General features: G+C 57.9%; 5 protein-coding genes across 5 annotated transcripts; 4 read left to right on the top strand and 1 right to left on the bottom strand.

Moving 5' to 3' along the window:
• Positions 1-1,507: 1,507 nt before the first annotated feature.
• Positions 1,508-2,394, top strand: BO66DRAFT_393327 (cytochrome P450). Its single transcript, XM_025647736.1, has one exon. It carries the CDS (start codon positions 1,517-1,519, stop codon positions 2,141-2,143), a length of 627 nt encoding a protein of 208 aa, XP_025501956.1. The 5' UTR covers positions 1,508-1,516; the 3' UTR covers positions 2,144-2,394.
• Positions 2,395-3,941: 1,547 nt separating this feature from the next.
• On the top strand, positions 3,942-5,422 carry BO66DRAFT_455972 (putative O-methyltransferase; the record flags this gene model as incomplete). The annotated part of the gene is made up of 5 exons (XM_025652117.1): positions 3,942-4,139; positions 4,202-4,328; positions 4,385-4,508; positions 4,577-5,028; positions 5,109-5,422. The coding sequence occupies 5 exons, from the start codon at positions 3,942-3,944 to the stop codon at positions 5,420-5,422; spliced, it is 1,215 nt and encodes a 404-aa protein (XP_025501955.1).
• A 1,537-nt stretch (positions 5,423-6,959) lies between these two features.
• Positions 6,960-8,487, top strand: BO66DRAFT_327687 (FAD-dependent oxidoreductase; the record flags this gene model as incomplete). Its single annotated transcript, XM_025643965.1, has 3 exons — positions 6,960-7,131; positions 7,198-7,799; positions 7,861-8,487. 3 exons carry the CDS (start codon positions 6,960-6,962, stop codon positions 8,485-8,487), a joined length of 1,401 nt encoding a protein of 466 aa, XP_025501954.1.
• A 318-nt stretch (positions 8,488-8,805) lies between these two features.
• ftmG (cytochrome P450 monooxygenase ftmG) lies at positions 8,806-10,684 on the bottom strand (the record flags this gene model as incomplete). Its single annotated transcript, XM_025643952.1, has 6 exons — positions 8,806-9,242; positions 9,295-9,906; positions 9,969-10,037; positions 10,112-10,211; positions 10,301-10,417; positions 10,487-10,684. The coding sequence occupies 6 exons, from the start codon at positions 10,682-10,684 to the stop codon at positions 8,806-8,808; spliced, it is 1,533 nt and encodes a 510-aa protein (XP_025501953.1).
• A 539-nt stretch (positions 10,685-11,223) lies between these two features.
• On the top strand, positions 11,224-12,288 carry BO66DRAFT_440511 (class I SAM-dependent methyltransferase; the record flags this gene model as incomplete). Its single annotated transcript, XM_025651263.1, has 4 exons — positions 11,224-11,608; positions 11,679-11,717; positions 11,788-11,844; positions 11,894-12,288. The coding sequence occupies 4 exons, from the start codon at positions 11,224-11,226 to the stop codon at positions 12,286-12,288; spliced, it is 876 nt and encodes a 291-aa protein (XP_025501952.1).
• Positions 12,289-12,366: the final 78 nt, after the last annotated feature.

Raw genomic sequence — 12,366 nt, 5'->3', positions numbered from 1 at the left:
ATATAGACAAATCAAGAGGTTGAGGGGAGCGGCAGGGCCTCTGCATTAGAGAATATAGTATCCAACCGTGACCACGATCGTGGTATTGCTTTGAAGGTGATGATATCATTACCAGTCCTGCTTGCTCTGCCCTGGAAATTTTTGCAGAATGACCAAGAGGTAGTCCAGCGAGTCAGGGGTTGAGAGACATCACCCTTGCGCGACCGAATATAGAATAACCCCCGCTGGATGCCTACATACCGCTGTCCATGCCTGGAGATCGGCGTATCCGAGACCAAGACAACTCCACTTGCGACCCGACCCTTACATGGCCGTCACCACATGCTCAGCACTGATGAGGAAATTGCATCGAGGTCAGGGATTTCTCCCCGGCCACACAATCAACCAGTCGGTCAGTGAGCTGAGTGCACGTCATTTGAACTTATGTGGTCCAGGCTCGCCTCGTCTCTGGATTTTTGACCCCCTGGGTAACCGGTGTCCGGATCATTCAGCAAGCAGATTCACATGATGGTCAGCCAAATCGCTCTGACCATCCAGTTTGGTCTGGCCTCGGTCTTACTGGCGTTCTGGCGCGCATTCACGCCAAACACCTGGCCCAATCGATTCATCTCCTATGTGATCAATGTGAGTGTTGTTCCACCGGTGTCTTCGTGGAATCCAGTCCTAATTTACAGTGTTTCTTGTTATGGTGGTATCCAATCCATTCGGCAGACGGCCGGACCTCGATTCCGACATGTCCATACCGATTTCCCGACGGTGGAGGGAGCCTCAAGTTTCTCGAATACGAAAGGGTCTCTCGTCGATGGGCGGAGAAGTATGGACCGGTCTATCGCATCTGGGTTGGCCTGACGCCTGAGATGTACGTGTCCGGTCCCGCAGCTATTGGTCCGTGCTAATCCTCGCCAGCATTCTAACGCGGGCGGAGGAGATTAAAACGGTCTTCAGGGACTCTGGAGATCACCTGAAAGCCTCAAACCTGAATGGGGGCTGGGTGATGGGCGATCTGGTTGGAGACGGGGTGGGCCTCATCAGCCAGGAGCACTGGAAACGTGTCCATGCGGTGGTCTCGCCTCCATTTACTCAGAAGGCCACCACCTACGTTCCGTTGGTGCAGTCACGAGTGGCTCGACAATTCAACGAGCTAGACGGGGACTATCAAGCCGGAGAGTCGTGGCGTCTGAAGCCTGCCGAGGATCTCAAGCTTCTGCCTTTCTGGGTGATCGGTGATCTCCTGTACGGAGAGCTGCCTCCGGACATGGTGCAGGAACTCCTCGCCATCACCGACCTGCGGACCGACGTCTTCCAGTATGCCTTCAAGGGCGGACTGTCGCTCTTCTCCTTCACGAAACTCTTCTCGCCGACGATCCGGGCCAAGTTGCGTGTCTTCCACGAGCGGTGGGCGGCATTCAACCGGCAGGCATACCAACGCGCCCAAGCCAGCGGCCAGGGCACCGCATGCGCGATCGTACCTCTGTATGCCGCGGTCGAGCGCGGCCAGCTCACGCCCACGGAGTTAATGCATACTCTCGACGAGGCGCTCTTCGCGAACATCGACGTCACGATCGGCAGCTTCTCCTGGATCCCGGCCTTCCTGGCCGACGACTCCGCCATCCAGGAGCAACTCCGCAGGGAGATCATGGACGTACGGTCGGACGACTCCGCAGGAGCGTGGGAGCGGTACATCGCCAGCCACTCCACGCTGCTGGCGAGCTGCATCAACGAGTCGGCGCGACTGCGGCCGGTGACGAATTACACGTACGCCCAGTCGATCCCAACAGCGCGCGACGTCGGGGGATACCGCATCCCCCGGGGCAGCTACATGGTGGTCGATACCAATGCCCTGAACATCCGCGATGAGTCCTGGGGCCCGGACCCGACGAGCTTCCGGCCGCGACGGTTCCTGGCCGAATCCCGCGCGCATTTCCGCTACCGGTTCTGGCGCTTTGGCTTCGGGCCGCGCCAGTGTATCGCCCAGGCGTTGGCGGATACGATCCTCAAGGTGTTGGTGGCGTACACGGTGGAGCATTATCGCCTCCGGTCGCCGGAGAAGTCCCCCGCCGACACGGACGGCCGGGAGGCTCGGAAACGTGGGGATGCATGGTTCAAGGTTGCTGAGCAAGCGATCATCTTGGAGGCTCTGTAATCTCTTTCGAGAATGTGTCTGTGTCATCGAGTTGAGGACCGCAGTTATGACTATTTCGTTCCATCTTAGTCGGTGGTTTTGTCTAGAGTCGGAGAGGGGGGGCTTCGTTCGGAATGAAAGCTCCTATTCTCAACTCAGTTTAGCCTGGTGATTTTGGGATTGACGAAAAAAGGAGGTGCTGAAGCGTGTATCTTCCCGTATCTCCGAAGTAGGGTCACAAAGGAAACGAGGAGAGAAATGATAAGATTCGCTAAATTGCTGACGTACGTACAGCGTCATGACGGTGGCGAGAGAGAGATCGAGAAGGTCGCGGACGGTCGCGGGCCTTAGATAGATGGGGGCCTTCACCGCCTTCCGTAAAGGATGATCAGCACTCCTACTATATACACATATCCCAGCATTGGCCCACATACAAGACAAGATCACGATTACTGGGAACACTATTTCAATAGACTATCTGAGATTGATGGATCTGATAGCCTGGATAAGCTACATACAACTCATCTGCATTGACGCTACCATCATTTTAGAGTAGACGAGATATATGTTCATGAGATTAGCCCCCGTGTATGTTCAAGATGTCTCATATTATCAGGGTACAGTAACAAGCTGTGTATCCGCTTCACACCGTACCAGCGCTTCTTCTTCAGCCCAGGTGAGCGATCATCTGGAACCTTCAGGGACGAGGTCCGGATCGATTTGTGGTGAAGACATGCGAAGCGCAGCACGCCGCAGTGTGGTCACGTGATCACTATCGATCACAGTCAACTGCATATTAGTCCATACACGTGAAAGACCGCGCGACGGAGGATCTCGACAAGGAAGATGACTCATCCAGGCAAGGCATGGCGCAAGGCTTCTGTCGAGTAAGGAGCCATGCAACCGAGGAGGGTCCTGCGACCGAGATGATTTCATCCCAGCAAGGAGCTGCGGGGTTATCCGGGCGAGCAACACACGAACACCAGTGAAACAGGTTCTGCAAGTCTGCTGGAGGATCCGAGCCAGCCGTGAAGAAACGGAGAATATTGGCTAGGTATGCCTGCAGAAACAGTGCCGAAATACACAGTAGCATGCAGGCATACGACCGCAAGCACCAAGCAGCGTGGTTGTGCACCGAGCACTCCGGCCAGTCCCTCGGAGAGCACAGGAATCCCGTGCTCCAAGATGACCACAACCAAGAACGACTGCCCTGATGAGCTGGGCTGTGTGAGGAAAAGGGACTTGACAGTTCGAAGGGAAAATTAGGTAGTCTGCATGCCATCTTACTCTATCTGCCAAGAACAATTACAGTTGAGTTGCAACCGATATCACCTGAGATCCTATGTGGCTTCCAGGCTAGCCGTATGCAAAGTCGATCTTGGACATGTCCTTTCTCATCCCCATGGTGGAATGTTGCATGTGGTAACTGCAACCCCAATAGGGCAGATTTGACGACAGGCCACGAGTATTCCATGTCTCACTCCTCCGTAGGTTGACCGGTAAAAGCAAGGCCAGAAGATGGGACCATAGCTCGCGGGGCTCGACCTTGTTTTGCGCTCGGCTCAATCATGAAGATAGACTGATGGATTCCCATCCCGCTGAGGAGGTGGCAAACACACTTTGTTGCTTGAGATCCAAGCAAATGCTAGGGGTTGGGACCATGACTCGCGGGCCGTATCCCTGTTTTCGAGCCAGCTCAACCATGATGTCAAATTCAAAATCATTAAGCAAGTTCATTTCCTAGTTACAACATGTTGTAACTTCGCTGTGGCTTATTCACACCCGATACACAATCGCAGTGACGGGGATCTGCACCACCATGACGGTCACCGACAAGACTGATGCGCAGCGGCTGGCCGTGCAAGAAGATGTTGACGCGATAGTTGTCGCAGCCCAGCGCTTCCTGGATGGTGATATCGCCGGCGATGAGACCAAGCTCGACCTTCAGAGGAAGGCCTCCAGCTTGATCCAAACCGTCCGCGGCCCTGTGCCCTCGGCGCTGTCTTCCTTCGAGGAGGTTAGTGAGCACCGTCTCTGTTTGGCGTGGCACCTGAATGACAATGAGTGACCCTCGAATAGATCGTCAAAGTGGGAGCGCTGCGAGCTCTTCTAGCGGCCGGGGTCTTCCACGCCATCCCCAAGGGCGGAGCTCCGATGACGGCCAGCGAGATCGCTTCACGGACGGGCATGGACAAGAGCATCCTGAGTATGTCGGACCCGAATCTCCAAGACCTCGCAACATCAATGCTGACGGGCATGCAGTACGCCTGATGCGAGCCGTGACTCCATTGGGTCCTTTCCGCGAGACCGGCGAAGAGGAGTATGCCCACACGCCGTATTCCGAGGCATATCTGACTGCAGATATCGCGGGCTGCTTCCCGGTAATGTGCGTCGTCGAGGAGGAGGCCTTTCCAGCTGCTGTCTGGATACTGACCACGAGACCTTTCCCCGTAGGTCGGACTTCATCTTCGGGCCTGTCTTGCAGATCTGCGACTTCCTTCGCCACCATGACTGGAAAGACGCCATCACGACCCGAAACAACCCGTTCACCCTGGCCCACAACTGTCCGGGCGAGACGATGTTCGAGTACCTCTACAAGAACCCGAAGCATGTTGCGCCTGTGACCAGGGCCGAAGCCGCCGACGTGGAGCAAATGGCCATGGACCTGTACCCATGGGAGGATCGGCTTCGCGGTGCCGCCGAGGACCGTGTGGCCATCGTTGATATCGCCGGCAGCCATGGCAACGCCACGCGGCAGATCATGAAGATCGTCCCGGCATTGAAAGGCCGTCGGTTCATCGTGCAGGATCTTGAGCCCGTCATCCAGGAACACAGTCAAGCGCTGCGAGCCGATGGTATTGAACCGCAGGTCTACGACTTCTTGAAGCAAGCCCAGCCAATCCGGGGTAAGCCTTTTCTTTCATTTTCCTGGCGAGCGCGGTCCCGTGTTGTGGTCGTAATAGCTAATTTACAATTTATCTGTCAGGCGCCTCTATATATTACTTTCGACGTGTCTTCCACGACTGGCCAGATGTGCCGGAAGCGAAGACGATCCTCGAAAATACCGCGGCTGCGATGAACCGGGACCAGTCCCGGATCTTGATCCACGACATCATCATCCCGGAGACGGGGGCTACCATGACTCACGCCTGGCAGGATCTGAGCTTGATGGCCATCGGAGGTATTGAGCGGACTGAGAAGAACTTTGCGAGCCTTCTGGACAGTGCAGGGCTGGTGCTGGTGCAGGTGTGGAGGAAGCCGGGAGACATCATGGGTATTGTCGAGGCGAGGCTTAAATAATGATAGTAGTAGAAGAGGGATGGCGAGGTGGGCAGTCGAAGTGTTTAGACGTTAAGCATGCAATTCATGAAATGGATATTTTCTTGTTGCCTTGACACTGCTACAATAGTTCCCCTTTTTGGTGATGGTGATAGAGCTGCCTGTACTCACGCCGCTGGATTTCTGCTCAGTATGTCCCATCCGTCTTGTTTGCACTTTTCTTGCTGCAGTGGGCGAGTCGTGCTAAACCGTTATAATCCTTATTCCTTGGCGGTATGCTTGGCGAGCATCTTTCCGTCTACAAGTCTACAGTCACCTTGTCCAACTCCCTCTCGGTTCTCATTATTTTTCAATATGCCTTGGTGAGGCAGCGAAAGAAACCTAGTCAAGCTCCTCCGCAGTCGGGTCGTGAATCTATAGCCTTTAGGAGGCTGATCAAGATTGCTTGGGTTATAGATCGTGGACTAGATATCACAGGGAGAGTTCTTCAATACCCATACTACCGTACAACATCACCCATATTAGGGTTCCAACATGTCACGCGTAGCCAGCACAACACATCCTTCAAAGCCTGAGGCAGCCGCCCTGCACAATCCAGAGCCTGAATTGCAGAGCACCAGGCCCAAGCCTACAGCTCATCCAATCCTGAACGCCCTTGATCCTGTGCCAAAAACCAACCAAGCCCCCAAAGAGACCCTTGCATGGCCGCCCCAATCAAGGGAGATTCCCCCCGCTGCCCTGTTTACATGTGGGCCGGAGTATGTGCATGCTGCATGTTGCATATGCACATTTTCCGGCCCTAAGAACCGGGTATACAGAGTCACCGCACATTCCTCTCTGCACAGGAAAAACTGGACATCGCCATTTTCTGTCCCCTCTCGCTTCCCCCTACCCTTACCCCCTTTTCCCGTGTCTTGGCCAACCTTAGGCAATCTTATTCCTGACGTCAGAGTCGCAGACGCATTATGCTGCACCCTCCTTGCATGATAGTGCACGAGCGATGTATGTGTTGTATGGCCCGGCGGGCTAAGCCGCCGAACGAAACCGATTAAATTCTTCAGCATAAGACACTCCTGCAGAACGCAAATCACGCGGTAGCTGATTAGCCCATCCAGTTTTGTCTTACAGTGACGATGTCCTTCCTGGCGGTGAGACCCGACCAACTGGGACTTGGAATAGGAGACTTACTATCGCCCCCTGTGGCCAGACCACACTGACCAGCGCCGAACCAACTAACCCACTAAGCATTCAACCCGGTGGGGATACCTGCCCAAATAGTTTATACCCCGAAACGCGAGGGAGGGGAAAGAGCTGAAGCGTGAGAACTGCATGTCCAGCGTTTGACCGAGGACAGACATGCCCAGACCGCTCATCGTTTGCCCCCCCCCCTCCCTCCATGCAAGGAAGCGCTGTCGACCAGCTGAACATCGATCATCAGACGAGAGGAAGAATCTCCCCCTTCTCCATACTAAGTCGTTCCACGGCATCAGCACCATCCCCAAGGCCACAGAAACCACTCACTCACTCACTCACCCACCCACTCACTCACTCGTCCAACATGACAATCAGCACCGGGGTCGGCCCGGGCGGGGTCGCCGAGCCGCGATCCAGCGGCATCGACGTGATAATCGTGGGGCTGGGGATCCTAGGCCTGGTGGCGGCCATCGAATGCCATTACAAAGGCCATAGGGTGATCGGGCTGGAGAAGAGCCCCGAGGTCCGGGTTCTGGGTAGGGACGCCAATCCGCGGTCTGCCCATTCATTCAGCCGCTGACACGATTCGTCGGAGGATGTAGGGGACAGCATCGCGCTGGGCAGCAATGCGACCAAGGTGATGCAGGCGTGGGAGCAGGGCGCGGTGTACCGACGGCTCGTCGCGGAGGCGGACGCCGTGGCCGCCCTGGAGGTGCTCGATCCCGCCGGGAAGCTGTATGCCCTGGACGCGATGGACGGCTACGGCGTCGGCGAGGGCATGATCATCCAGCGCGCCACGCTCGTCACGGGCCTGTACCGCCATGCCGTCGCCCTGGGGATCGACCTGCGGTTCGGGGCGGCGGTCACCGAATACTGGGAGGCCCAGGACGGCGACCGGGCGGGCGTGACCGTCAACGGAGGCCTGACCCTCGCCGCCGACTGTGTCATCGGCGCCGATGGCGTGCACAGTCGCACCCGCGACTTTGTGCTGGGGTATCGGCCCCCGGCGCAGGACTCCGGGCTGGCGGCGTATCGGGCCTGCTTCAGTGCGGAGCTCGTGGCGGGGGATCCGGACGCGGCGTGGATCTTGAAGGAGGTGGGCGAGCGCGATCGCGTGCGGAGGTATATCACCGACGGCGGCCTGGGGCTGACCCTGGCCACGGGGAAACGCGGGAAGAATGTCGTCTGGCAGGTGTGGCATCGGGTCAGTATACCCCTTTCTCGGTCAGAGGGAATGATGCATGCGCTGATCGGCAGAATCGCAGAACGAACAAGCGCAAGCGGCCGAGAGTTGGGAGAGAACCAGCAGCGCCGGTGTGGAGGATGCGCTGGCCCTCATGCAGGACTGGCCGGTCTACCCCAAGATCGCCGCCGTCCTGCGACATACCCCGCGCGACACGCTGGCGGACTATAAGATCATTGCGCGGGATCCGCTGCCGCGGTGGATCTCGACCGGTGGCCGCATCATGATCCTCGGCGACGCCGCCCACGCCATGTCCCCCATCGTGGGCCAGGGGGGCGGGCAGTCGATCGAGGATGCGGCGACGCTGGCCATCTGTCTGGAGCTGGCGGGCAAGGCGCGGGTGCCCCTGGGGCTGCAGGCCGTCCACGCCCTGCGATTCCAGCGGACGAAGATGCTCCAGGAGAGTGGAAATGCCATCTACGGGCAGATGCGCGATCCCGACTGGGAGGCCATCGAGAAGGACCCGGCCATTATCAAGTTCCCCCGCCCAGAGTGGATCTTCGGGTATGACGTCCACTGCGATGTCTACGAGGAGTTTCCGGCCGTCGTGCGAGCGATTCAGGATGGGAGCCCCTACCGGCCCCGCAATGTCCCCGAAGACGGTCAATATCAGATTGCGCATGACTACAAGGCGAAGGCTGGGGAGTAGAGTGAACTAGTATAGGTGGTAGCAGGTAGCTCAGGAAACCCCCGTTGGGGTCAAAGACTGTGTTTCTCACGACAAGCAATTTCTTTCTAGAACCCATTGGCCACAAGCTAATTACAAGAGCATATATAATTTCAATACCCTACATCCAGAAAACAGTCTGTATATATACATAGCTGTATACCAACGACGGGAGCAACGATAACTGCAGTCTGATATCCGTAGCTAGGCCTCCAATACCCCTACGATCCATCACCAGAACCTATACACGCTTCCGTAACCTCCGTATAATACCTTATGATGTGAGTGAGTAAACCAAAATCAATGCAAGATCTCCGCCAGTGCGACCTCCAATTCCCGAGCTCTCACCATCATCCTCGCCCCGGGCTCCCGCTGCACAAACATCCCACTCACAACCACACCTCCCACGCCCCCCTCCGGCGCGCGAATCTCATACTTCAACAACATATGACACAGGATCAACTTGGCCTCGTCACAGGACAAGAACCGCCCGGGACAGGCGTGCCTGCCGTGCCCGAAGGCCAGATGGCTCATGCGCGTCTTCGTGAACGGGGCCAGTCCGGCGGTGCGGGGATCTCCCCTCATGCGCTCGAAGCGGTGGCCGTCGAACACCTCGGGCTCCGGGTACAGGGTGGCATCGAGGCGGAGGTCGTTGGCGAAGGCGAGGTGCGTGCCTTTGGGGATTGGGGTGCCGTCCTGGAGGGTGACGGTTTCTTTGGCGACGCGGAACATTGATACTTGGTTTTTCGTTAGTGGGGGGTGGGACGGACCGAGAAGGGGGAGACGTACTGAGGGTGGCGGGTTCCAGCCGCTGGCTTTCTTTCATCACGCTCTCCATCAGCGTGAGCTTGAGCAGGCTGCTGCGGTGGATGCCCTGCGGGGAGGCTGTTAGGACGGCGATCGCCTCCTCGCGCAGCGGCGGGATCAGCTCCGGGTGTTCCACGAGGCGGGCCACCACCTTCTCCACGAGATCGGCGGTCGTCAGCACGGAGACGGCGATCAGGCGCAGCTGCGCCAGCGTGGCGTCGTAGCGCGCGCCGCGGGCGAACTGGTCGATGAACGTCAGGGTGGAAAAGTCGCGGTGTGCGGTTGTCGATGCGGATGGGTCGTCGTCATTGGTGCGGCCGGCTTTCTCCCGCAGAACGGGCAACAACATCGCCCGGGCGCGCTGGATCTGGCGGCGCACCGTCTGACAGGGGCCCAGGAACCAGTGGCCCAGCGGCTGGAGGAAGCGGGGCCAGGCTTGGATGGCGGCCACGGCGATGGCGCGGTTGGTGGTGAAGCTGATGGCGATTTCCAGCCAGTCAGGGTTGCGGCTGAGCTCCGGCCCGATCAGCGCTCGCGTCGTCATCTGCGCCACCAGCGCCAGTACCGTCTCGCGGATGGACACGGTCTTCCAGTCTGCGGTTCATCGACGGCTTAGCTGTTTGCGAGACGGCTCAGAGGCTGTGCATGGGACTTACCAGACGTCTCGGTCCACCGGGTGCGCAGACATTCACTGGCTTCCTCGGAGAGGGGGCGCGTCAAGTATACTGAACAGGCGTGGTGTCACGGCGGCAAGTTAGGGCTAGAGACCTCTTTCAGGGTAGGTCGGAACGAAACTCACCAAGCTCCTTATTCAAGGCCTGGATGGCAATTGGAGAGACATGGTTATGTAGCGAGCCCTGGAACGCCGTTTCGAAGCCCGGCAACTCCAGCAGAATGACCTAGTCCATCGGAATTAGTTTTTCGCATACGGCAGGTCAAATATGCGATGCTTGATCGGGTACCGGAAAGAAGAGGGAGACCTACATACATCCACTAAAGCATCGTAGGCGCTGAATCTCTCATCGTTTCTGATTTCCTCGGCGTACCTGTCGGACAGGATGAGATACGTTCCCATGTTGGTCGCGAGCCGGAACACCGAGCGGCCCTGGGAATGCCGGATCATGTCAATTTCATCTTACCCCCCCGTGGCAAGTCGGCTATGGGCTCAACTCACCTTCTCGAGCCCTTTCGCAATCAGCCCCCGGGCATTGGAGTAAAACTCCTGCTTCGCTTTGCGCTGGCAGGGATCCCAGGCGTGCCAATTGACAGGCTTGGGCTCGCCGGAAAAAGCGAAGATGGCGCGCAGGAAGAAGAGTAAACTCGCCAGCCCGATGCTCGGGTACAGGAGCTGGGAGAAGGCGATGGTCTCCATGGTTGAGTGTTGTATGTCACTTCCGCTTCCCGTCTTGAGGGGTATATCCAGCTGATGCGCGAAGGGCCCCGGATCTGGGGACTGAGAGGATGCTCCCTCACCTGAACTAGGGTGTGTCTCATTCACACTCCGCTCGGCAGAACGGGGTTCCCTTGTGCTTCGTCTTAGCGGACGAAATGAAAGACCCGCAGCCTCTCTTCATTCCTTCCTTGCTCCATGCATTCTGATGTCACGATGCAGGGGGGTGGGTACTGGCTATGGCGGTCTGGAAGGCGAGACATCACATGCAGTAGGTTAAGGTAAGGGGGGAAAGAGGGGAGAAGGGTGTTCTCTTGTCCTCGTAATGCGAGCCACTGCTGAAGAACACAAGCCAAAGGCGAAATGGCATAGACGAACTAGCCCACCATCAGCAGTTTGATGTCTCGGTTCTCACCCTCTGATTCTTAACACTCATCTTCAAAGTACCACCCGGCAACCTGCCTTCCATTACCTCAATCTCGACCTCAACTACCACCACAACAACCACAACCACACCCAAAATGACCCGCGCCACCACCTTCACCGAGCTCTACTCCGGCAAAGGCATCCTGGAGACGTACCTGATCGCCGAGAAGATCACGCGGTACTTCACGCAGGACCTGATCACCCTGTCGGGGATCCTGGACTCCGCACAGCGCCCGCTGAAGGTGCTCGACCTGGCCTGCGGGACGGGGGTCGTGGCCGAGAAGCTGCACGAGGTGCTGGCGGAGCAGCGCGCGGGCAGCTGGAAGTTGCTATGCGGCGACATCTCGACGGAGCTGACGGGCCACGTCAAGCGCAAGATCGTGGAGGAAGGGTGGTCGGCCAACACGAGCGCGCGGGTGATGGACGCGCAGAGCACGGAGTTGCCGGCCGCAGAGTTGACGCATGTGTTTGCGGCGCTGGGTGAGTCCTCTCTTCACAGGTAGACAGGCTGGGTGTTGAAGTGATGTGCTAAACTAATGCTGTGGGCTAGCCTGGACCTCATTCCCGGATACCTACGCCGCGTTGAACGGTAACCCCCCGCCCCTCACCCCCTTTATGGTCCATCCCCCACCCGCAACAGCAGCTAATAATGCATAAAGATACCCTCCGCATCCTCCAACCAGGCGGCACATTAACCCTCTCCACCTGGCAGAAAAGTACGCCCTCCCCCCACCCCCCAAAGCAGCAGTGCTAACAAGAACACAGCGGAATGGCTCCCCGTCCTCGAAGCCGCCGTGCGCACCATCTCGGCCAGCCCCGAGCTCCCCTTCCCCACGACCAAGGAATTCATGTCCTGCATGAACCCGGGCTGGGACGACGAGGCGTACGTGCGCGGCCGCCTCGAGCAGGCCGGCTTCGTGCGCGTCCACACCACCACCATCTCCCAGGCGTTCCACGCCTCCACGGCCGATCTGTACAAGATCGCCGCGCCCGTCATCCCCATCATCGTCAGTAAGTGGTGGTCCGCGGCGCAGCGCGAGGCCCACGAGGCGGAGATCCTGCCGGCGCTGGGGAGGTATCTCGAGGAGACGTACGGGGCGGCGGGGTTGGTGCCGCAGCGGTGGACGGCGGTTTTTGCGCGGGGGGAGAAGAGCGAGTGAATCATCTACCTTCGGGATGAGAGAGGGGGGTGGTAGTAGGTTGATTTCTGAGATAGAGAACTGCGTTTAGGGGGGGGG

The sequence above is a fragment of the Aspergillus aculeatinus genome, assembly GCF_003184765.1.
Source record: "Aspergillus aculeatinus CBS 121060 unplaced genomic scaffold BO66scaffold_37, whole genome shotgun sequence".
In the NCBI taxonomy this organism is placed as follows: Eukaryota; Fungi; Ascomycota; class Eurotiomycetes; order Eurotiales; family Aspergillaceae; genus Aspergillus; species Aspergillus aculeatinus.
Note: the sequence above shows the minus strand (reverse complement) of the source record. Positions and strands in the feature narration are given on the sequence as shown.

Coding starts and splice junctions, on each gene's coding strand:
- BO66DRAFT_393327 (XM_025647736.1), top strand. CDS start 1,517: ATGCATACTCTCGACGAGGCGCTCTTCGCGAACATCGACGTCACGATC.